We start from the raw sequence: 27,424 nt of genomic DNA, 5'->3' as shown, positions 1-27,424 counted from the left end.
ACCCGTATCCCACCAGGTACTAGTACGTGTAAGCTGCGGTAAAGATAATTTCAATCGATTGCATATTTAAAATCTTCCATCAAAAACGAGTATTTAATTTTGATGTGACCCGTCTGGTGTGGAATAACCCGCTACCACACGCATGTTAGTGAATTGCAGAATAACATTTACGTGCAGATGTACACATTACGTGATGAACTCTCCAACATGATAGGGACTGCTACCATTAGATTTCCCTCCTAATTCTTAATCTACTTAACACCCCACAAGTCGCCGTAAGGGCGTGTGGCGGGAGGTGTTAGATCACCAGCCCAGTATGTCCCAGAATTCTATCTCAACAGAAGTATTAGTGCGATCTACATCGTACCCTACAATCAATAGGGTGTGTGGCAGGGGGAAAGTCATATCAGACATACGACTTCAAAATTTTTGCTTAAATATTAATTACCAATAAATATGCGAAAAGTTTAAGATAAAAAAAATAAAACGAGCGCCATAAAAACAATCAAAAAATGCTATGCTACTTTTGAAACCGAAAACTATTTTTCTTTGCTTCCTAGTAAATTCGTTTGCAGGTATTCTAATCTAGTATCGTTCGCGAGAAAAGTGTCGTCTTAAACCTATGGCATCTACACTGATGAATTAGGTGGTTTTGTGGCATCACTTTGTGGAATGCGATTATATATAAAGAAAGAAACTACTTCCATGTGCATATATTTAAATAAGAACTAGATTTAAACTTACAAATTCAGTAAAATACAGAATAAATGCATTGCTTTATGTGCCATTCAAAGGGAGGAAAGTGGAGGAAAGGTGGTTGTGGGCAAAGCGTCAGGTAGCAGAGGGTCTGCGGAACAGCGGGAGGTCCAAGAGGGAGGAGCAGGAAGAATACATGAAGTCATTAACCAATACACCCTTCTTCAGGAATGTTCGACATAAGAGCATGTTGGTTAATGACGTTATGCATTCATCCCACTCCGCTCTCCTAGACCACCCTCTGTTTCACAGACCCCTCCAAGATCTCCCGCAGTTCCAAGAGACCTTCTCCTATCCGACGCCATGCACACAAATGTCTCCCCCCTTCCCCCGAAGAAAGCATCTACATCTACATAATACCCCGCAAGCCGCCGCAAGGGCGTGTGGCGGGGGGTGTTAGGTCACCAACCGTAAAAACGAAAAATACCACATGCAAAAAACTACACGGAAAATTACACCCCAGCAGCGCACACACTCATGCAAAACTCCCTCCATCCAATACTCATGCAAACACATACACCGCAAAACAACTAAAAAACTGCACCCCAGGATACAGCACGAAAGCCATCCTAAAACACGCAAGCCAGGACACAACAAGCAAGAATGTGAAACATCACTACCACATGAAAATGCACCACAAAACACTCTACCCCCCAAAGAGACAGTAAAAGGAAGGGAATGCGACCCAACGTTGCAGGTAGCAATGCATGTCTTACGCATTTGACCTAATGATAACTTTTTTAAGTCGTAACTAACGTTGTGTGAAACATAATCTTGATATCCCTAACCTTACGATCATAATGTTCATTTGCTTAATCACCTTCTTAATCCTATCGCAATAGATGGGCATTTAGACTGGACTCAATCCGATTTATCTGCATAAGACGAAGAGGCGCAATTACTCCTGACAGAGTTAAAAGAAGAGAGGGATAGATCGTTTGATATGGACGCACATGCCGCAAGTATTTGGGATCCGTGGGAGAAAATTTGGCAAAAAGAATTAGATAAAGTCCAGAGAAAATCCGCTAGATTCGTTAAAAATTGTTATGATAAGAACACAAGTGTGACAGGTATCTTAGGGGATTTAGGCTGGGAACCACTTGAAGTACGGAGAGAACAAGCGAGGCTTAGACTTTTAGAAAGGTTCAGAACAAACGAGTTTAACTATGATACCGAAGGAATTATAATGGCCCCACACTACTTAGGTAGATCAGACCACAAAGATAAACTAAGGGAGATAGATTCCAGGACAGATAGGTACAAATACTCATTCTTTCCCCGAACAATCAGAAATCATAATAGTAAGAAACCGAAGTCACTTTAGAAATATTAAAAACGTTGAATTTACAAGTCGGAACAAAATTAAACACTATAGAGATGTTAGGTATACTTTCAGGTGAATGTGTATGTAAGGTGTAGATTGAGTGTTTGCATGTGTGTGGGGTGTAAGTGTTCATGCATGAATTTATGCCAAGTTTTTTTTTTTAATATATGATTTTGTGGTTATTGCATGCGGTTTTTTTTTCTTTTTCTTTTCTAAATTACGGGTGGTGTCCTAGCACCCCCCGCCACACGCCCTTGCGGCGGCTTGCGGGGTATTAAGTAGATGTAGATGTAGATACGAGTAATACTCAGCCATAGCCATGGAAGTGAATGCAAGGACAAAACTATTTCGTGTTGCGAGTAACCTAGTGACCGCAGCGATTAGCCAGACTAAAACAAAAGCTTCTAGGGATATTCCATGAGAGGAGTAGGGGAGACACATTTAGAACTCTATAGTTGGAAGGAAAAATGGGTCTGCCTATCCAACTATCTATCTACGTAGTACCCCCTTAAGCCACCGCAAGGGCGTGAGGCGAGGATGTTAAGTCACCAACCGGAAGAGAAGAAAACAACATTTAAAATCAATACATCCATGCAAACCTATAAGCACATTGGCGTATACATTCGTGTACTACTCACAAGGGGAAAAGCAAGCAACCTAATCTAATCATGATTACAAGCTTTTTGTCTCGTACTAAACTAATGATTGTCTCTCACTTCACCATAGTGCCATATCAAACCAGAACGAGTCACCTCAATAAATAACTTTATCCAACAATGTATGCCATGTTTTTTTTGTGGATGTATGAATTTGTGGCTTTTGCATGCGGTTTTTTTCTCCTTTCTTTTCTAAATTACGGCTGGTGTCCTAACACCCCCGCCACACGCCCTTGCGCGGTAGTAAGTACATGTAGAACAAATTTCCACAGTCTTTTGGTGCCGAAAAATATGTGAACTTGGCCATAAGTTGATTGGAAATCAAATCGAGGCTTTACTCTATACCTGAAAGCATGAAAGCTCTTTTTGGCGAGATGGGTTGCTGGCTATTGTTCCGCTATTGTAGACAAATCTATAGACTGAAAAAAGATCAACTCAACATAGATATATGCAGATAGAGATGAATGTGTGCAATTGTGTGTACGTGTTTATACATGTGCAAATATGTATGCATGATTGGTTGGATCCCTAACACCCCCTGCCACACGCCCTTGTGATGACTTGAGGGTAAATATATTGATGCAGAAGTTATCAAAACCCAAATAATATCGCTATAAATCAATCCGAACATTTGAACAACATTTGGAAAAACCCATCGATCGAAAATGAATTAATACGACTATCGAAAAATTCCATGACAACTCACGTCCTTGTAATTAGCAAGAGATTATGGTAGCATTAGCATGTCATCATTCGCCAATAAATGAGCTGGATTACATTTCAAAATATCGCCAATCTATTGGCACAATATTGACAAATGCGCCGTCACCAGCATAACAGGCACGTACGTACAACGTGATTCCCCGAAGCACATCGCGGGCGACCTCGGTGTGAGAGCGTCAGCATAAAAAGGTCAGGGCACCCTCGACAGTTTGGGAGGAGCGGACGGGAGCGGCGCAACCCCCACAGACGAGTCACTCCACGGGTGGAGTTGTATTAAGGGCAGAGAAGTGGATGAATTATGCCGACAACGAGAGGAGAACGATAAGAGAAGGGGGAGGGAGGAAAGGGTAAGTGAAAGGGGCAAGGGAACGGGAGAGGGAGGGTCTCGGTGCAGGCGGTCTGAGGGGAGGGGGAGGGTGGGGAGGACCTACCACCCCCACACCCGAGGGGGAGGAACAACCACCAACCCCCCAGACCCGAAAAGAACACGCGGCGGTGGAAGAGTTCACGAAGACGGAGACGGGGCATCACGTGATCGGCGAGCCGCCAATCAATCGTACCTAATCGGCAGCACGCTCTAGAGGCAAACACATCCCGGGTGTTTGACGAGGCTAAACGAGGTGGGGGGAGGGGCTGGGCCGGGGGAGGAGAGTGTGCCGGCGTCGCTCAGGCTGCTACCTCTCATTTTTTTCGTCAACGAGCGAACCATTCCACGATCAATTTACGAGCGGCAGGGAAATGAAGGCGGCAAGAAAAAAACTTTATCAATAAGGATCTACTTCTAAAAAATACCACGGAAGCCGCCGAAAAGGCGTATGGCGGGGGGTGTTAGGTTACCATCTGGGGGCGGGGGGTGTTAGGTTGTTAAGAAACAAATCGCGTGCAAAAGCCATAAATTTGTACAATACATAAACAAAATATGGTATACATTCATGCAAAAACTCTTACAACCCACACATATGAAAACACACTAACTACCAACTAACATAAATCTAAAAATATACCTAATATCTTGGCAATGTTTAATTTGGTTCCGAATCGTAAATTAAATGTTTTTAATATTCCCAAAGAGACTTCGGTTTCTTACTATTATGATTCCTGATTGTTTCCGAACGAGTATTCCTATCTATCTGCACTGGAACCTATCTCCCTTATTTTGACCGGTCACACTTGGATTCTTATTATAACAATTTGAAACGATCTGGCGGATTTTCTCTGGATTCTATCAAATTCATTTTGCCAAATGTTCTCCTAAGGATCCCAAATACTTGCGGCATATTTCAAATGAGTTCTAACTGGAGCAAAATAACACCTCTCTTTTACTTTCTCATCAGATTTCCCCACCACCCGTTTAATGACGCCGAGTTTTTTAACTTTTGAATTCATTCTTCCAGCAAGTATATTAATGTTCACGTTATTTGAGGTTTTTGATGATTACTTTTTCCCTTTATTTCCAATATCATTCTTTATCCTTCCCGCCTGGTGCTTGCACCCCTTGCTATACACAATTTTGGTGGATCGCAGGGGTGGGTGGGTATTTGGGTGCAGCTACATATGACTCACAGAAAACCATTTATTTTAATGGAGAATTCAGCGCTCATGACTTCAAATCAAGCTCATGCTCCTCATTGATTCCTCCATAGTGAATCTCTTTGATCCGTTTCTCCCATAGCCCTGCGGCTACGACTGATAGCATCCAGATTCTGGGCAGGGCTAGGTCCATGCCCTTGCGCGGCGAGAGGGAGTAACTATGGAGGCAAATAATTGAAGAGCCGCCCACACAGAATCTCGGCATTCCCCCATGCCGGTTGCTCCGCCCCACGCCGGCATTATATTCCGCAAATCCCCTTCAATCCCTATACGGGTCCGATTGGGTTTATCGATTACTGCACCCAGCTAAAGGCGGCTACGGTACAATGCTGAGGATTTGAAGTAGGCAAAAGTGGAAAGGGTGACGAGAAACTTCTGGTTGTTAGCGTCCCCGCTCCGAGAATAATTTTATCAACTTCAAGGGTGGTATCTTCCAACGCCTGAGGATACGGGCCGCTTAGTTTATTTTAAGGGTTATTGTTTGGTTAAAAAAATAGAAGTCACGAGGAATATGGACAGAGGTACATTTTTTAAGTTACGGAAATGCAAAATACAAGTTACCTCATGGTATCAAAACTTCTTAAAGGTTTATTAAGATAAGGAAAATAAGTCATGGTAATACCACATGTAAGGGTGTTGCCCTACCTTCCCGCGCCACATGCCCTTTCGGGGTATTGTGTAGACGCATAATTTCCTTGGATTGGAGAACAGGATGCTGACCATTAGAAACGTAAGCATGAGAAAATGATATTGCCGGTTAACGCAAAGCCGGCAAGGTTGTGAAAATCTTAGGCGTTAATGTTTTAAAACGAAATGAGGATTCCAAAATATTTAGATAATTTTTTACAGATGAGTCGCCTCACCCCGACATCACAGCCTGATGGAGTATAACTCTTGACACACCAGTCGAGTACTGATGAAATTATGTAGAATATTACGTTTTGACATAAGTAGATTTTAAGGCCTCCGAAAAAATATACCCACTTCTTCGAGAGAAAAAATTCATTCGCTCCGATAACTTTGTCAAATGAGAAGTGAGTGAGTCATGTGCATGGACATGAATTAATGGAAATTTCCGCTTTTTTTACTTTCAAGTTGCGTATGACCTGTATTAGTATGGTGGAAGTGTATCATAAAATTGGATGAGATTCACTTAATATTTAGTATACCAATGAAACTTTACAGGGTGTGACCAATTAGTTTCCAACATTTGTTAATGTTGGAAACAAATGTTGGAAACTAATTTCTCCGCTAGCATGTATTATACGGATTTCCACGTATTTCCGGAGATTTCAAATGAACAATACTTTCCCTTTTCTTAATAATTTGAACAAAATTCCTCTCCCTCACCCTTTACACACCCTGCTTGGTGCTGACACCCACTGCCACGCACCTTTTTGATGGATCGCGACGTATTGAAATAGAAAAACTGTAATATTTTTAAACACCTACACAATACCCCGCAAGCCACGCCTAAAGAGCGGGTGGTGGGGGGTGACAGGGCACCAGTTATAAATGCAGAACTATTAGTTTATACATTGAAATATGAATATACGTTAGCTCATACACAAACACATGATTTATGACGTAGGAACCGCGCACATTTCTGGAAACATCCAACGGCAAATATCAACTCTCTTGATAATCCTCCAGGATAGGATTTCAATTTAAAAAACGGTTATGAAAACACTACATGGTTTTAAATTGCATTAAGATGTATGTTCAAGTGGCGATGAGTGGCGACTCATGAGACCTGCGGTCCGCTGAGGGCACTTGGGGAGATAAAAGCACTAGAAGTTGATATTTACCGCTACCGAACAGCAGGAGGAGACAAGGACATATAAGACCTCATGCGAAAAAGGAGGATGACAGGGATGGATTACGATAAGAGGATAAAAAATTTAACCAAAGAATCGCCGTGTAATAAGGAAACAATGTACTTAGTAAACGCACCCTCATACAGTCAGTCCCCCGAGACGTTGCCGTGCACCACCCGAGAGGCCTCATAATTCCACTGGGATAATCTCATAGCCTCCTTACCTCCATCCCTCGGGCCTTTTAAAAAATTGCCCCTCCTCCATCGCCTCCGAAATGGGAGCAAAGATTGAGGAGAGCCTCCGCACACGGCAACTCGGGAAAGAGGGATGATGTGGGTCGGAAGGGATGGCGAAAAATTCGCTGCGAGCCCGGCCCGCAACCAATCCCGCTTAAAATGCTACTTTAAGGTATTGGTATACAAGGACGAGCATCGTTATCGTAAAACGGATAAGGACGAAAACAAAAGGACGGGTCGAAGCGCGATGGGACCTAGGGTGGGGAAGGGGAGGGGAATGGGGGCGAGGAGTCGGTTGATGGAAACGGGCCGGGAAGTGCGCCCCGGAGGCGGGGGGGGGGGTGGGTAGTGGGAGCCAAGGTGATGAGTTATGGGGGCATAAAATCAGGGGTTGGGTGGATTTGGGGAGGGGGGGAAGGAAGCGGTCTTGGCACGAAAGGGGGAAACTAGAAGAGGGGGTTGAGGGAATACTATGTGGGGAGAGAAGACAGGGGGAAGCGAGGGTGGAAAGGTGAAGATGAGGCCTCTTTTCTCATTAAAACGATGCAGTGATTTCGAAACTCGTGGTATAGGGGTGTAACGGCTTACGAGCGCCGGCATAGCTCATGAATAGGTACACTTTTAAAAAGGTAATGGGGAAATATTTCGATAAATCTAAACCTCCGACATCTACATTCTGCCCTGTGAGACATCACGCCTGGGCGGGAATAATAAGTTTAAAGATTATTTGCAAACACTGATGATTACATTTATCGTTATGTTACATAGAATGTAACGTATTAGATTACATTACATTTATCGTTTCCATAAGTTATGGAAAAGTTCATTTGAAGTCGTAAGTCAAGGTTAACTGTTACCGAATTGTCCATTCGCATCCAAATTCGCATGCAAAACAACACGGCACATTACGCAACACATTTTTAATTGATCAAAGAGTGAACTTTTTAGTTAGCACCTTGGTATCTTGGTTTGTATATTAATTTCTCGTGAGGGACCATGCCAGAGGCTTTCTTGAAACACAGTATTCACTAGGATATTCTCTTATACCATCAACAAGGATACCATCAACAAAAAGGCCCAGTTGTATTTCGCCTGAACTGCTTTTCTGCCGACCTACAATTACATCTACTTAATACCCCGCAAGCCGCCGCAAGGGCGTGTGGCGGGGGGTGTTAGGACACCACCCGCCACACCGTAGATCCGTACTGGCTAGAGGTGGAGTACGTCCATAATACCGAGATAGGCCATGTTAACTGCTATATATTAAATTATATTTCTAAAAATTAAATGTTAAGTCAAAGAACATATGATTGTTGGCATCCACATGGCATTCCTCGAGAATCAGTTTTATACCCAGAAAACAACATAGTTTTGAAAAGGAGATATCGTGTGAAGCGCACGTAACGTTTCCTTTACCCAGAATAGCTCATACATTCAGCGGAAAGAAACAAGCAAGAGGATGCTAATTTTTTGAATTTCAAAAAGGCCTATGATGAATTCCCACTCGACAAATTGGTAAAAGAGTTACGAGGGTACCAAATAAACGATCACGAAATCAACTCGATTCACGACTTCCTATATAACTGCAAACAAAGTCTAATAATATCTGAATCGAGCTCTAATTATCCATCGCCTATTGAAAAACGATTTAATCTAAGGTGCGATGCGTTCCTTCATTATTCTAGCAGGGATTTCTTCTTGGCCCCTTCATCGCCATCTGAAACATCCTTTCTATTTTATGCTCTTAAAGAATCTGCACTTGAACGCGCCTCTTGCACTTTCTAGAAGTAAGACCAAATTGATTTTGGGTTTTTCGCTAAATATTCGCGTACAAATGTTTCATACAAGTAGGTAAGTCTTTCCAAATAAAGTTTATTTTTTTTCGCTCAACATTCCCCGCGTTTATTCTCTGACGTCTTCCTAAGATTTTCGAAATTAATTTTTAAATATTTTTCAAGGGTAAGACGGAGAGGGTTAGAGAAAGATCGTTCTTTTTATCTATATCTTTTGTGAAAGCAAGATGACCACGTGGGATAATTCCATCTACATCAACACAGTGACCCGCAAGTCGACGCAAGGACTGTTGCGGTTCCATCGACAAAACCGGCTTGCGGAGCCACGTGTGGGGAAGAGAATGACACGATTCAGGGTACAGAGAGAAGAAAAGAAGGCAGGAGACAGGACAGGTGTGCTGGCTCGCTCAGACGTGGCGCTCAACGCCCAGTCTCCAATGACTCACGCGCCCCGCAGCGGGAGTTTCCGTCGCGATGCTTCCAAAACATCCCGTCGCACCGATGACGTCACTCCCCCCCACCCACCCACCCGTTACGCCCTCCGAACGCCCTCAGTAGGCGGTCACATACTTCCGGGCGTCCCGCCGACCGGCCGTGAGGTCACGGGACGCAGGATCGCCTCGCCGAACTCACTCTCTCCACGGTTGAGATCGGAGAACAAACAAGAGAATGAGTCATCGAAAACGCGCGCGAGAAAAATAAGTGGGATGCACAAACTTGAATACTTTGTCATTCGCCTACATCTATCGTACATAAATACCCCGCAATCAACCAAAAAGGTGTGCGGCAGGGGGTGCAAGCCCCAGGTGGAAAGGGATAGGTGTTCAAATGGTGGAAAAATAATATATATGTATGCATGAGTACACACACACACACACATATATATATATATATATATATATATAAAATATCTTCGAAATGGAACGCTCTTCGGCGACACACAAATATATAAAAAACACAGATGTAGATTTTTAGAATATAGAGACACAAAGAAAGGACACTCACAATTTGTTATTTACGTTTCGACAGCACGGCTGTCGTCTTCAGAATCAGTGTGTGTATATATATACACACAGTATATATATATATATATCGATTATACGGAAACACTCACACTAGCAGTATAATATTTGGACGGCACAATAGAGCACAAATAAAATAGTACCACGTTACGCGATTAAGTTTTGTGCTAAACTGAAAAAATCTCTTGAGAAGACCAAAAAAATGATTCGCGAGGCTTACGGGAACTCTGCCCTGTCCTAACCACAGGTTTCGAGGAGGTTCAAGGCCTTTAAGGAGGGCCGGGAAGAGGTTCTACATCTACATGTAAGGTTCACGACAAACAACACACCAGTTCCCTCCTCCATGTAGTACGTCCGACATTCCTATCTTATTCCTACCCCATCCTTGTTTGACTAACATTCTCCCCTCTATCACAGTCTTCAGCATCCCATCGCCAATCGAAATGCCCTGCATTCATCATTCCTGCCTCTATTCGATTACTTCAAACAATCCCCTAACATCCCTCACCAAAGCAAGCCCTTCCTCGTTTGTTTTCCTCTCTGTCCATGTCACCTTTACCATCATTCTCCAAACCCAAATTGCAGAAGCTTCCAATGTATGCCCATCATCCTGTTTCAATTAACATTGCAGAAAACCGTATTTAGAAAAATTAAATATCAGATGCTACATGTTCAGTGACCTCCTGCCACACATCCAGGCCCAAAATCACATTGATTTTCAGGGTAACACGTAGAATGCTTTTGTATAAAATTTAAAAAGTATTCAAATGCACATATGAACTAATAGTTAGGCACGCACAATCTGGTGCTTTAAACTTGGCCCCCCTCCCATCCACAATTCCATGCGTCGGCTCGCGGGGAATTGTGTTGAGTCTGTCCTAAGAAATGCAACGGGATCGAAAAATCCCACAGGCTCAAAAACAGGAAAGTGTACGGATAGAAATACCTCATTTACGAGAGATTCTCCAAATAAAGGTTTCCGGTCGCCACATTCGTAATAAACCTGCACCCAATGGACTGGACTCAAACCACCATTGCACAATTGGGACAGGCGTAAGAAAGGAGGACTTCCGGTGCCAATTGAAAACAACCCTCGCTAAAATTCGCGAGAAAGTGAAATTCAAGTAAAAGATACCAACTGTTCCCGATTAAAATCTTCACGGAATCCCGTAGGCCACGGAATGAGTGTGTGGCAGGGTCCTATACGTATGTCCACATTACCCCGTACGCCACCGCAAGGGCATGAGTTTTGAGGGGTTTTAGGACACAAGCCTTTTGGGCAATAACAATACCACCGATGTTACAAGCAAACTCGTATGCACCATTAAAAAATTCAGTCTGATATTCAGTCTATTTGCGAACCAATTGACTTCCAAAGTAATTCATCTTCGTGGTACCCTGCAAACCACCGCCAGGGTGTGTGGCAGGAGGTGATTCAACACCAGACATGCCAGGCAACACCAGGCAATTTTTCATAATTTTTCATCACAATAAGTAACTAAAATAATTAAAATAATGTATACTTTGATAACAATAGTTGCTAATTCGTTATTGTATCAGCGACATAGTCTACTCTACGCATTAGCGAGGCTAGTAAACACTAGGATAAATTCCTCCAACACACTAGTCACTCCTCTCGCAGAATAAATATTATTTATTTAAAAAAACTAGCGGATTTTCTATGAACAGTTTCCAATTCCAAATTATGTTTTTGTCCCATGGACTCAAATACTTAACGCGTATTTTAAGTGTGAATTAACTAAATCAAAGTAACACCTCTTCTTTTACCTCAACAGGTCACTTTCCTGCGATTCCTCCGGTGAAACCTAATGATAGATTTAGTGTAAGCGTAATATTCAAATATTTAACCTCATGTGAGTAGCTTATCTCGATCCCATCATTTTAATATTTCACGCCTTGCAACTCCGATTCCTTATCAGAAATAATCTATCCACAATGCTTATCAGTAAAAAGTTATGAAGAATGAAGACATTTAGAAGGGAACGCATATTAAGTATGTGAGTTGAGTGTTAGCATGTGTGTGGGGTGTAAGTGTTCATTAATGAATGTATGCCATGTTTTTTTGGGGATGTATGATTTTGTGGTTTTTGCATGCGGTTTTTTTTCTTTTCTAAATTACGGGTGGCGTCCTAGCATCCCCCGCCACACGCCCTTGCGGCGGCTTGCGGGGTATTAAGTAGATGTAGATGTATGTGGTACGCTTGCTAAAATATATAAAGATCAAATTACAAGACTTTTAATGACATTTCATCAGAAGCGTCAGTCGACAAAAAGTAAAAAAAAGTCGACAAACGACGAGTAAAAAAAATTAGTTCATTTTTTTATTCCGAAAGCAGAATATAAAGTAAGGTCTCAAAATCAATGGGAGATAGTTAGGACTTACATGGATTAGGACTCTTATGTTATATTCCATACAATTCGGAAATATAAAACATAAAGAGAAGACGGAATTGAATTAAAAAAGGAGCGCCATTGTTGTTAAAACTTTTTCGAAGGTGAACGGCAGTTGAGATAACTTCTGACAAACAGATTTTTAAGAGTCTACACAATATTGACAGGATAAACTATCTAGACAAAATCTAAATCAAAGAAGTATTATAACACCCAACCATGACACATTTTAATACTCGCCCTTCCACCGTAAAATCGCGTTTAAAGCAACGCCTGGATTAAGCGCCTCACGTGAAACTGCTTATCTGTTACTTGGTGGCGTCTCTCTCCTCACCCCCCCTCCCAATTATCCTGACAAGAGAAAAATTCACCGTGCAATTGCAGTTTCATTTTTTCCACGCGATTAAGCACTTCGAAAAACGTAACCAAAACTTGCCCACCGTTCGCTATTTCTCCTAAAAACGTCATAATCACTCACAGTATTATGTTTGTAGGCAGTCATCATAATATTCCCTCCAACACGCCCACGAGGGGGCTGGTAGATTAAGATACATCTACATAAATACCACGCGATCCACCAAAAAGATTTGTGGCAGGGGGTGCAAGTACCGGGTGGGATGGTTAGGGGAGATTTTCATTTGCGATGGAATGTTGAAGGCTACGATAGACGACAGAACGCAAGCGAGGAAGGAAAAGGAATAGGACAGGTTTGTTGAATGGAAAGAAGGGAGGAAAGAAGCATGCGATATTGAAGAGTGGCTTTCGTAGTGTCGGATGTCAGGTGGTTATTTTTTAGAACAAAGGGGAATATGAAACACTTATCAAGCATCTCACTAAAAATGAAATCAGCCAATAGAGGAGGCTAAAGATTTTTTATGAAAATTGGAAATGTGAATGAAATTAGTCATGTTGGGGAAAATGATGGGAGGAAGTGTGCAAACCTCGGAATGCATATATATAAACCATAAACACAGTAATCAACCCGAAGGTCGGTTTAGTAGGTGATGGTAGAGTTCACCCAGTACTAAGCCCTATACGGCGTGTGAAAATCACACATCAGGGTAGGGGGGCCAGTTCCTTTCCCTGGGCCGGTTATGGTTTCCCAGGAAGACCTGGTACCCGAAAAATCACTTTAGCTTGGGTGGAGCTGCAGGTGCCCAGAGTGCCTTGCCCGGGAATCGAACCCGTAACCCTCCGGTCAGCAGTCCAACGCTCTACCCACTGGACTACCGCGACCCATATATATATATATATATATATATATATATATATATATATATATATATATATATACATACACACACACACAGGAAACTGTTGGCGTGACAAAATCAAAAGAATGAGAAGAAGCCCTCGACTGGAGGGGAGAGGTCGATTTCTCACGTTAGACCGCACAGATATTCGGCGAACCTGGGAGTGTAACTTGTTGATCCTGACACAACACGCGCAGGGAACCCTTAAAAACGAAAGATACAGACGTCGCCCGACATTGGGGGTGTGCTCACGACTTGTCACAACGCATTTCGCCTCCGAATTTCCCCACGCTAGCCCAAACGGTCATGCCAGCTTCACGGCAGTGCCGGGTGGAAAGCGCTGGACTGAAGGGGAACACAAATTGAGATTCACGATAAACGTTATCTCCCTCTAATTTCAACTAATATTAATCAGAACAGTTGCTATTGGGATAGCAACTGCAGGGTTATAGATAGCAAAAATTCCACTTGCCACCCTCAGCGTCTAAAAAATAATTAGTTGTAATTAAATGCATGCTCTTCCACTAACCTTATGTGTCTTGCTATAATAACCCATTCTTTCCGAATGACCTTATTCGTGTTCGGTTCATCTGTTTCTAAGTCTCTTTCCTTTCAATCCCTCGTCCCTCTCCGCGGGGGGAAATTCCTGCTACCTGCAACGTTGGGTGGCCTTTTACAGACTCTTTGGGGGTAGAGTGTTTCGTGGTGCATTTTCATGTGGTAGTGATGTTTCAATTTCTTGCTTGTTGTGTCCTGGCTTCCGTGTTGTAGGATGGCTTTCGTGCTGCATCACGGGGTGCAGTTTTTTAGTTGTTTTGCGGTATATGTGTTTGTACGAGTATTGGATGAAGGGATTTTTGCATGAGTGTGTGCGCTGCTGTGGGTGTAATTTTCCGTGTTGTTTTTTTTTGGCATGTGGTATTTTTCCTTTTTACGGTTGGTGACCTAACACCCCCCGCCACACGCCCTTGCGGCGGCTTGCGGGGTATTATGTAGATGTAGATGAACAGCGTTATTATTAATCCCTACCCTCAAATCGTCCGATGTAAAGCACATTTTTGTCCATACCCTTCCTCCAGTACATCTACATAGTACCCCGCAAGCCGCCGCAAGGACGTGTGGCGGGGGGGGAGGGGTGTTAGGTCACCGTCCGACTAGTATAGAGGATCCACGCAATTAATTGCATGCACTTACTCGGGTGTCGCGCCCATTACGACTTCAACAGCATCGTTGGAAGGTCGGGGAAACCATGACACTACTTCCTGTCCACTCCCATTTGGCACACACACACAATTCACTGTTGCCATCACGATAGCCCTCCCTATGCTACAGAGAGCATCCAAACGATAAGATTTATCCTTCCGTGACACGCTTTATCCCTGAATTTGTGGTGTAATGCCAGAGAAAACCCATAAAAATGGCAAAAAATGGATGAGGCATACCTATTCGAATGTGCTCAACCACAGTAGAATAAATGTTGCAGTCAATAATTCATCATTAGCGTAGTAAGAATTAATTTTTTCCCACTACACGCGAGAGAAAAACTTCATAGCAACACCACGAGGAAACGAAAAGACGAGTGTTGGCGATATGAAGGAGTTAAAATTTTCCTTTTGATGAGGAAGAAATAGTACGAACGCCAAAATATATCTATCAAGTCTAGACTACCAGATTGAGCATGTAAAACAGACAACAGTATCTTGGTCACAATACCCATGTCAATTCCCGATCAAGAGGCTCGAACTTCACACTTACCCTCGAATAAATAATTAAATGGATGGTGTCATTGGACCCCCTGCCAAATACCCTTGGGCCGACAGGAAAACCACCACTAAATGATTAAGGCTGATCTCAGATCACCTTCCATAAGCCTTCGGGGCTGATAGCAAAAAAAAACGACGAAGCTGTTGCAAGGAGTGAAACTACTTTTGGTATTTGTGTTTATCAGCTACTTAAAACCAACCCGGCTGCCTTTTCCCCTTATACTTGGCAGTAACTCACATCCTGTACGGTACCAGTGAAATCGGCAGTAATCGTCTAACAGATTCTTCCAAAAAAAGGCGGACACAACGACCCTTACGAAACGCTAAGGTGATGACCGGGAAGCACTCTTACCTTTCGCCCATCCGGTGAGAACGTTGCCCAGGTACGCCACCTTGTAGCTCGGGTCGTAATCGGTGATGTTGATGGACCTCCTTTTCCACAGCTTCCCAAGGCCGGCCTTGATCGACCTCAGGGTCCTTTCGCGGAAGTCTTTCGCCGAGGATGTCGAGGGGGGTTCATGGAGCACGGGGGTCACGCAGGGCCGGTCGTGCAGCTGGAGCTGCTTGACGCACGGGGGGGAAGGCGGTTGCTGGGTCCCCGGGGGTGAGCCGTTGCTGGCCGCCTTGCACTTGCCCGCCTCCACCCGGCTGCCCTCGCCGGTCGCCGCGCGCTCGCTCTCCCCGGAAGAGTCGCCGTCGCCCTCGGATGACATGTCGCCGGTTGGGCCGGACTCGGAAGCGACAGGCACCAGTGTCGTCGCTGCTAAGCGATCTCGCGGTCGGGAGCACCACCACGACCACCACTCCACGCGGCCAGAGGGACGACTCCTCTCGGGCTCAGTGCACGCGGCGCGTTGTCAGTTCGAGGGGGAGGGCGCATGCGCCGTCGTCGCTCCGCTGCCCACCAATGGAATGCGCTGGCCACGGTGACGCGACAGGGAATCTGTTCGGGTGGGGAGAGGAGAAAAAAAATGAAAAGGGGTTAGAAATTGTGGGATATACGAGTGCAAGAGGACTCGCGTCATGCATGGGACGGTGACGAAAACATCATCGGTCGAAATGGGAAATATTTGGGAACCAAATAACTTTTGTTTTCAAATGCGTAACTATTTTCGCAGTACAAAACCATCCTGCTGGAAGAGAACATGCGTAAAAATAAGAAAAAAACTTAAATATAATGATGAGCATGTTTTAAAACGCACGCATATTTATACCGCTTGTGTTGTGTCGGCAGATTACCATGCGTAATAAATAAATACAAAATAAGTTGAGATAACTGCTAAATACTTCCTTGTAAACGCATATATATAATTCCGCTGAAGTGTCGGAGATACCGATGAGTGGTAATTCAGTGAAAAATTCACACACGAATGTGAATTCGTTTTATATTCACTCGCAAAGCAATCCAAAGCAATAGTTCGACGTACCCAGATACAATTATATTTAATACTTATGAATAACGTATAAATTGATTATTTACAAATACGAGTGTGTGTGCCTATATAAATAAATAAATATATATACATATTCAAGATAATTACATTACAAGATTATACATATTAGAAATTTTATATTCTTTTATAAAAATGAGGGTTTTTTTACCTAATCCGGAGGATAAATAGTCAAAACTTAGATGAAACATACCCATTCATGCACGATATTGATAGAAATGCACGCTTTACTATCTTTAAATCTGTATTTATATAACGGAAAGGTTTATTATACGCGAACTTGCAGAGTACTGTGAGAATTAGGAGTTTGAGTATTGTGTAGATGTAGATACAGGTTAATGAATATGAACAAACCTATTATTGTATCGTATGATGTGTGCTTGTGTACATGTGCAAATATATATTAATATCTATGCATACCCTCATGTTTTTTTAATTATACTTGAAATGCCATTTGAAACTATTCATCATAGATATATCTTTTAATCTCGTTGCGACGTACATCACGCTCCAGTTCCCCCCGGGACGAATATATCACGAGCAATTCCCGTTCTACGGAACGCCTAGCATCGCAGACGTGTACGGAGGAAAGACGGAGGAAGTGGCAAGTTCGTCCGAGAGGTGGATGTGGGGATGCGAGGACTTCCCTTGGAAAACCAATGTGTTCCGCGAACTTATCTTTCGCCTTCTCCTGATCGCCAACCTAAACTTCCGCCCTGTCCCCTTCGAATAGCGACCTTACATTTCCTCATCCTTGCCGCCGAATCTCCTCATTATGACGCCGAGATTAAATGCTACCGAAATGGGTAACCCGGTGGTGATCTCAAGTGCGAGCGGAGGCTAAGCATAAATCCCCGATTCAGGAAGGAAACTATGACGAAAGAAGACTCAATCCTCATATGAATTTTCCAAACAGAAATGGGCGAAACGATTGAGAGGATCGATGCGAATCACATCGAGTAATTAGGAAATACGAACTAATTCGACCAAAGCAATCGAATTCAATGGATCGAATCGGATCCAAAATGTTGATTAGAATTGAAAATTTGATGGCATCTCGGTTTATTTTTATTTCGAAAAACAAAAAACCTAAACCCACTTTACATCTGGTATTTTTGTTGGTGCATATTTATGTATTTGTACGAGAATGTTAATTGCTATCATGTGCATTTAAATGTGCGTAAGTTAAAATGGGCGTTGCATGAATATACACGTATCTGTGGGTGTGAGTTGTATGCTTCTGTTTGTTTTGCATATGGTTTCATTCTGTCTTGCACGTAGTGTCCTAACACTCCCCGCCACACACCCTTACGGAGGCTTGCGGGGTATTACGTAGATGTAGATATATACACATGCATAAATACATATATATTTAAAGTAGTCGAGGCAATATTTGACAACAAACATATCACACTTGTTGCATGATTTAACAACAAATAGTGGTGGCACAATATGCGTTTCTCTTGAGCCCAATAAGTGTTTACTGGTTCAATGCATGTTGAATTTTTTTTCGTATAGCGAGGCTTTGTATGGTGCGCGACGTCTGTTCGTGTAATGTGCATGCCCGTTCCCTGCCACACACCATCCCGGTGGCTTCGAGGGTATAATGTAGAAATAAAATACGACTGAAATTCCGCTGGGAAAGTTTACATTCGTGACAACGAAATCACTCAGTGTACGACAACACATTTAGTATAAAAATAATGTTATAATGAAATGTATAACTACAATGATCGCACTCCTAGGTAAAAAACAATATTACCAACATACGAAAAGGAAAATATAACGCACGGAAATTTTCTAAAAACACTTAGTATGTTGCTCGTATAAATAGTCGTAATTTGATGGGGAAACTTATTAAATCACTATTGAAATCTATTCCGAAAAAGTTTAAAAAAGTAACAATACATGAGGACCGTAGGATTACAAGTTTCGTTTTAGACAAGACACGGAGGCACTTAAGATCATCAAAAGAGGTATGGAGAAAAGAGAAAATGGTAACTCCTACATCTACATACTTGTGATTGCCCGCAAGCCACCGCAAAGGCGTGTGGCGGGGGATGTTAGGTCACAAGCCATGCATGCACAAACACAATCATTACACCTCTACAAAAATATTAGTTCAATCATCCGCTTTCCCAAAGTTAATCTCACGAAATAAGGTAATAAAATGCAAAAGTATTTGATATCAGAATAATTTCAAATCATCCGGGAATAATGTTATAAAAATGGGCCTCTTTAAAATTCATGCATGATATCGATCAAATATATACACTACCATGACTAAATATCCTCTCCGCGCCTGTGGTCATAGTGTGTAGTATCTATGATGATACCTAATGACACCAGGAAAAAAACGACCATTTCAATCTATGCGTTCTACTATCTACCTCCCTAATTTCACGTTGGTCATCTGATCTACCATAGTAATTTGGGGCCTGTAAAATGTTTTTAACATCCTCGACTGAGTGACCTGCCTCAAATTAGCCCAGTAAGTTTAAACTGTATTTCAAACTACGCTTAAATAGTGGCTCCCATCCTAATTATTCAAATAGTGTCGTGACATTGCTACCTTGTTCATAGCAACTTTTTATCAACCTAGCTGCAAACATATCGTGGTACTCCGAAGAAGTTAAAGTCGCGTTTGAAGAAACTATGGAAGCGACTAACCATAGAGGAAGGTCAATGGCGACCAAAATGAAACAGTTTACGGATGACTTAAAATACCAGCGCACATGATGTAACGAAGAGATAGGCGGGTGATGGGGTTGAGTCGGCGGCCGCTGCCATAAAATCAATCACACGGTTACGAATTCTTAACCATGTTTATGAGGCTTAGTGCTCGAGTACTTTGAGCGACTGAGTTCCCGCCCGCCGGAAGGACAGCGATCCTGCTGATCTCCAAGAACGGTCGTCAACAATCAATTCTTTGACTCACCTTGAATTTCAATCTATCCGCTCCAGGTCAAGCATTTTTGAGTTGGTCATTGTTTTATTCCCGAGAATCATTCATCCATTTTTATTTCGTAATTCAATGCATAATATACCAATTGTAATTCATTCTTCGTTTCCATTCAGGATAGGCAAATTTATACAAAATCATTTCCACATTTAAATTAAAGCACAGAGATCAGAACTACCTCAAATTAAGTGCGATAAAAAATAATAAAATAGGCGACCTTTTAAATTGATTAAAATTGAAATTTACTTTTACTCTCTTTTTTCCAGGAAAAATATCTTTCGTCTATCTAATGAAACATTTTAGCCGATTCCGACTCGGAATTAGTAATTAGTACACTAATATTTACTGATCAAACTAAAAATAATAAGTAACCTATTTAAGATAATATTTATATAACTTTATCAAGATTTTTTGAATAATCTAAGAAAAGACAAAATAATATTGTGAAATATTTCATGACTCAACAGCATGTTAAAATGACAATGGAAATCAGTAGCGTTCAATTGTCAAAATAAGCATAAAAAATTCCGCTTAGAATGTCTTCCTTTCATACGGTATTCTCTCACGTGATTTTCATCTACATGTATCTACAACTACATAATTACCGCGCGATCCAACAAAAAGGTGTGTGCCGGGTGATGCAAGTACCAAGTGGGGTGGATAAGGGAGAGGATGGATGAGAAAAACAAATTTGTACTTTTCCCCAAGTTTATTGGTAACCGACTCCGCTTAAAAAGCCTTGATACCTGATGACGGTTCATTAAACCGAAACGATTTTTACGTATGTTACTAAAAAACTTGCGGAAAAGTGCAAGTTTGTTTTTCTCATAATGACGAACTTCCACTACATCTCGCCTGAATATGTTGAGTGAGAGGAAGGGTGTTAAAATGGTCAAGAGAAGTGAAAAACATTCATTAAAAAACAATAAAATAGACGTTCAACTCCAGGAGAGGTCATTCAGGCCTGGAAAGTAAAAATGGGAAAATTCTACTAATCAGAGGCCATGTTAGTTACGGTCCCCACTAATTTCAGTCAAAGGTTCACCGATGAGCCACGGTTACAAATAACGAAGACTTCTTTAAAAACATGCACAGAGAGTGGATTATATAAGTAGATAAATTAACTTTTTACTCACTGGCCGTAAACAATAAACAAGGCCAATTTATTCAAAATTTAAGTTTTGAATGGACTACAACCTGAAGAGCTGTGTAGCTGAATATTTAGAGTAGTGGGGTGAGGCAGATATGCGGGAGGAAAGGGGTTTCGTTTCATAATCTTATTATGAAAAGTAAAAAAATAATTTAAAAGGAGATCATAATATTTTCAATAGTTTCAATAGAGCGAATCGATAATTTCACTGCCCTAAAAAAAGAGGCCTAATTTGAGTATAGCTTCAGGTATTTTGCTAATTTTTTTTTCTAATTCCAATTTTTATTCTAAAAACGCATTGCACAATTTATCTCTTTTTAGCAGAGAAATCGCTGTCTCCTTTAAAGTACTAGGAAATGCCATTCTGTGGCGTTTGGAGAAATTTACCCAGAGAAGTGTGATTTATAAATAATATTCCCACAGACTATAAGATCATGAAAAATTATAAAAAAATGCGTTACTCGTGACGATGTGTAACTTTAGGATCTTTGTGATTCAAGAACAATCCCTGCGAGTTACACTCTCCAAGAGACGTTCTCTGAAGTTACTTTCGATAAATTACGACCATTCTCACGCCTATCACGCACCAAGACTACTTATCATGAGTGCCGCGATGAACCCTATCGTTGGAGGTTAGATGGGAGATTCGAAAGCCTACATAAAATACAATGGGTGACCCGAAAACACGACAACGATTAAACCTTCTAAGAGCACGTAAGGATTTATAACCAATAACAATGAGTTTGATGTTTTGCAATCGCCTGCTCTGAAAGATTACGGAGTCACAACGCCTGTGACTCCTCTCCAGGCACCAACCGGGGGCGGAGACCATTTGAAGTTGCATAACCATGTGGTAGTGAAATTCCGCCTACTAACTTTTCAAATTCTAGTTTGCACGTTATGGAATAAATGATTACTACACTCTAAGGCTCATGTGTGCGTTAGATGATAGCATATGTATTTGCATGCGTGTAAGTTAAAAAGGTTTTTGCATTAATGTATACGCCACTATAGGTGTAGGTTTGCATACATATGTTTATTTTGCAAGTGTTTTTATTTTATTTTACGGTTGGTGGCCTAATAACCCCCGCTACCCGCCCTTGCGGTGGTTTGCGGGGTATTATGTCGATGTAGATGAACCGTTTTTACGTGTACCACTCGTGACCTCTTTACCCTTCCTAGTGGGTTCCAGTTATTCTGTTAACGGGCTGTCAAACACTATAAACAGCTATCCCTAGAAAAGAATGTTTACCAACATAAATACACCGCGATCCACTAAAAAGGAGTGTGGTAGGGGGTGCAAACAGCAGGTGGGATGGGTTAGGGATAAGGGAGAGGAAGGGTGTTTAAATGGTTAGGAAAAACCTAAATGTTTAAATGGTTTATAGATTTCTGTGACATTTTTTGTGAGATTTTGTAAAGCTTTTCGTTTCGTCGCAATAGTTTTTAAAGAAACGCGCTGACCTGCATTGAACCTTCTAAATTTACCGAATGAGGCCTTTTTCATTCGGATCCCATACACTATGTGCATATTTTAAATTATTTTATCATTCTTACCGGAAAAAGATAACGTAGCAATGTTCCTTGACCTCATATTCATTCCTGTCCACATTGCATCCAATGAATCCTAATTTTTTTATTTGCATGCCCGCAGATTTTACGTACGTGGGGGCTTCGTGAAAAGTCATTAATTATAGTTAACCTTGGTAGTTTATTGTATAAAATACTTCTCGGTGAGCTCCAGAAAGTTTGTAGGCAAACCCCGTTGATCTCTTAAATAAATTCACCTCTTTGCATATGACATGGTAAGAATAAGCATTTTGGAAAATGGTGAAAAGTAGGGTAAGGTTAAAACGTACATGACTCAGTTCTAAGCACACTCCCGCTTTCAGCATTGAAACCCTTAATATGCCGCGCGTGACAAGCCCTGAGTCCACCAACCACAAGGATGTGGGTTTTGGATATGGGAGGATACAAACGAGCCCCGACAGCGATCACCTCGAACTAAGCCCTATGGTGAGTGAAATTCACACATTTAGGCGCCCAAGAACCCCCGCGCTCAGCCGAGCTGTAGATAAATAGATAAAGAACGTACTACGGCCGAGTGCATGGAAAGAATGTAAAACCCAAAGCCGTACACTTAATAGATAGTAGCTGTAGATATCCCTGGGCAACCACAGGTGGCCAAGGGAAAAGATATCCCAACCCCACTCTGATATTAATATTTCACACACCCAAGGGTTTAGTACAAGGGAGTTCTACCCTCGCCTATCATAACAGCCCTGGGGTTGATTGCTTGTGGAAGAGTAGAAGGGCCAGTTAATTCCTCTGCCCCACCATCGTTTTCCCTAGCACTTCTAGGGTGTCTAGGAAATCACAACGCTTGGATTTTTCAATTGGGTTACCGCCCGACAGCATCGTCAGGGATTATGACCCTGGACCCTCCCCCCCACAGTCAAATGCCGAACCCTTTGTCCATTCTGCCATTACCCCTTCCAATCATTTGCAGAAACGAGCCATTTGCACGATAATACGACGGTAGACAATCGGCGTTGAAGTTGTCAGATATGTTAGCATTCAAAAAGGACTTCAAAATGAAAATAAAATGTTATTGTGCACTAGGAACACGAAGCCGAGAGTGAAGCCAATATTGCTAATTTAGCGGTGGATATTAATATTCAATTGAACGTAATCATTACTCTCGGTAAAAGTGACAGGGAGAAATCTGGTATTTTGCATCGGTTTTCAGCGTTTATTTCGCGAGACCCCATTCGTAGTTTGGGTGGTGGTAGTGATGGACAACGGACCTCTAGGAGCAAGATTCTTATGACGAAAAATTTCGCTAATATATCTCATGATGTTATTATTTTCCAACCGGTCCCACTCGCTCGGGTGACTGCAGCAGATGGTTTCGTTCATCAGAACTCGGTGAGCGAAAGATATTGAATAATCCTAAACATTCATATCCACGAGCGTCGTCTGAAACGTTTCCGACCTCAAGATGAAGATGGCGGTATTCTTCAACAAACGTTGGGAAATGAGCTTACGAATGCATTGCAAGGCACTCACCAAAAATGCAGCCGTTTTGGACTCTCGGTAGTTGTTTGATAATCGTTTGAGTGAGTCGTCGGGTGGGTTTATTTAATGGAAAAAATTGCGTACCGAGCTGTTTCTTAATATTTACTTGAAAATTCAATACGCCTGCTCAAATCTAAGACGAGTATGGAAACTCTGCAGAATCATTTACGACCATGAAATTTCAGGCAGCGAATTCATAAAATGGCCGCACCGCTTTGGCTGATGATTGGCTCGTATTCTTGATAATGTAGACGTAAAATGCAAAATCGTCAGTATATGATAAAGTCTTGTTCATGTTATATAACCGTGACCCCCCATGTTCTTTCCCGGCAATAGAATTGTGTTAGCCTAATTTCATCTATCCATTATCTTTATCTCCCCATAGATCACACGAAGATCGGGTGCTACGAAAAATAGTATTTGTGTCTCTAAAATCTTTTTACTATTCTGAATGTGACAAATGTCAGCTAATCTTGGTGGAGGAATTACGTAGTCCCAAGCGTCGCCGTTCCTTGGGAAGGGCTTTGCGAAATCAGATACTGTCGAGAATGCAGTAGAGGGGTAGAAGACTTGCGGTATGCACTCACTTGGTCCAGAAGTATTTAATGAGATTGTTTTCCTACCTTAATTGGTTGCGGACAAGTTAGACTGGATCAAGTCGTTCACCGTAGAGTACTCCATCCTTAACTCTCTTAAAACCTCCATGTCCGTCCACTCATCTTACGTTCTCAACTTCAACCTCTGAAAATACTTTTAACTATGCACACCTCTGGATTTACGTGTCTCTCCTGAGAAGATTAGACCATGCCCAAAAGCATCGCATGCACGGAAACAGCGTAATAACTCAAGCGGCTCAGAAACGTTTACATCTTTCCCACACATAGAGAAATTCTTTTCAACCCCGAGATTCTTCATCGAGAAATTCTTTTCAACCCAACAGTTTTTTCAAGCGGAAAATCCTAAATATATGTAAAAGTTACGCTGGGAAACAGCTTGTGGACGGTTAACAAATCATAGATTCAACCAGAAAAATTGAACATTACTGCAGAAGTTTTGGGAAAGGTGTAATCAGACCCAAAATTCGTCGACTGAATGCACCATGAGTGTAAAATACAGTGGGATAAATCTCGCACTTCATACATTGGAAATGGAAGTTTAAATGTTTAAAATGTGATTGGGAGTCTTTCCCGCGGTAATGCGGACATTTAAACCATAGAAGGGCCAAGTTTCCTTTATTGTTTCTGCATGAAATGATTAATAGCAATGTTATTTTGATGAGACATTAGAATGCAGGCATTTTAGTATATATATATAGATATATGTATATATATATATATATATATATATATATATATATATATATATATATATATATATAGATATATGTATATATATATATATATATATATAGATATATGTATATATATATATATATATATATATATATATATATATATATATATATATATATCTATACATCTATCCTGTATATATATCTGCCATTCTCTTCCTTGATAAAGGTGGCCACGACCACCGAAAATTCAAAAAATAGGGAGTCTCTTTTTTGTGTGTTTCTGTGTGTTTTTGTCTGTGTCCCCTAGTGCTAAGTGTTATACTACATTATTATTCACGTCCGTGAGACTTTCAAAAAGTGTTATATATATACGAGGGTCATCCGGAAAGTAGTACCCGTTCGTGAAATAAAGACACACAAGTAAATATTAACAAACATAAAAAATTTTATTTGAAAGAGGATACTTTAAACTACTTCTCAACATAATCTCCAAGCAAATTAAGGCATTTGTCATAACGTGTGGCAAGTTTCTGTATTCCTGCTGCATAGTCCTTCGCCGCCAGCTCATTGAGATACGCGAGGGACCCATCTTGCACAAATTTTTGCATAATGCAGATGGTGTTTAACAATTTCATGAACAATTGTTCGAGAAACATTGGGAAAATGCTCACAGATGTCATCAATTGTGACGCGCCGATCGTTCCTCACGAATTCGTCAACTGAGCTCACCAGTTGGTCTGTAATGACAGACGGTCTCTCCGAACGCTCATCGTCGTGTGTGTTCCCCCTCCCCATGTTGAAGTTGCGACACCACCGCCGAACAGACGACTCGTCCATTACATTGTCTCCATACACCTCCTTTAATTGGCGATGAATATCACATGGGCGAACGTTTCTTGCATTGAGGAATTTAATCACTGCCCTCACTTCACAACTGGCGGCGTTCTCAATTTTTTTAAACATTGTAAACAATCACAGAAACAACACAGGCAATGCTAGCGTCACGCAACTTGGCTCAGAGAAGGCAGACAAGCCACTGAAGCTATCTGACCTCGTCCAGCGGCTACTCGCGTCGTCAGCACTTCATGCGGCACGAACGGGTACTACTTTCCGGATGACCCTCGTGTGTGTGTATATATATATCATATATCATATAAACATATATATATCATATATATCATATATATATATATATATATATCATATATATATTATATATATATATATATCATATATATATATATATATATATCATATATATATATATATATATATATATATATCTGTGAACAAATTTCACGAAATTAACAACTATTGCCTCCACTTAATATATGATAATTATAATTGTTCGCGACATGCTTACTATTGCGTCGTATTTCACACAGAAAATCCACTCATTTCGCGAGCATTAAGAAAGATATGCAAAAAAGCGCCAGTCTCAATTATAGTCGGTTAACGTTCTCTCCATTCCTTCCCGCAGTTCGCGGGTTCGATTCCCACCTTGATGGCTTTTCCTTCAACCAGCGATTGTACATTTGTAATTGTCCTCGTTGTTGTTTCATGTTTCAATTCCCATGTTAAAGGTCGAAAATTGACCCTATTGTGACCATAGCTATATAAAAAAGCATGAAATTTTGATAATGTCATAAAATCGAGTGCTTTACTACATTTTGATGATTTCAGCGGAATTTAATCACAATGGGTGCCTCAAATTTAATGAGGCTGATGAGGAATTGCTTACAAACCATGTTTTCCGATGTATTACGTCCATTATTTCAAATAATCCCCGAGTTAAATCACGTAAATATATTACCCCGCGACATAAAAGTAGCGGTATGCGCAACCCTATTAACATCCTCCGAGAGAATGACTATCAGCTGAATTTTTTTTAATTTATCCAATTAACTTTTTTGACAGGACAATTCGTATTCAGCCGTGACTTTGTGGGATTGATTCATAATGAACTGAAAAACAAACACTTTATTGTTCTATGAAAAGTTAATTTACTCGCGACTCCGCTTTGGCATTAAATGAAATTTTGTCCGCTTTACGTGGAAAAACGGATGGTCAATATTTAAACGTTATCGTGAATAAATTACAAAGCTGCATTTAACTTTTTATATTTGCATTGTAACTGTAGCTTG

The 27,424-nt window shown here is 41.3% G+C and overlaps 1 protein-coding gene across 2 annotated transcripts in view; it reads right to left on the bottom strand.

The window, feature by feature from the left end:
* The window catches only part of LOC139700877 (protein FAM43A), a 345,831-nt gene that overhangs the window by 45,621 nt on the left and 272,786 nt on the right, over window positions 1-27,424 (bottom strand). For both annotated transcript variants that reach the window (XM_071599313.1, XM_071599314.1), the window contains one exon: window positions 15,698-16,288. In XM_071599313.1, coding sequence (XP_071455414.1) covers window positions 15,698-16,058 — 361 coding nt within the window. In that variant the 5' untranslated portion in view covers window positions 16,059-16,288. The remainder of the gene's footprint in view (window positions 1-15,697; window positions 16,289-27,424) is intronic.

Source organism: Hetaerina americana, unplaced genomic scaffold (genome assembly GCF_022747635.1).
Source record: "Hetaerina americana unplaced genomic scaffold, ioHetAmer1.1.p SCAF_11, whole genome shotgun sequence".
In the NCBI taxonomy this organism is placed as follows: Eukaryota; Metazoa; Arthropoda; class Insecta; order Odonata; family Calopterygidae; genus Hetaerina; species Hetaerina americana.
Note: the sequence above shows the minus strand (reverse complement) of the source record. Positions and strands in the feature narration are given on the sequence as shown.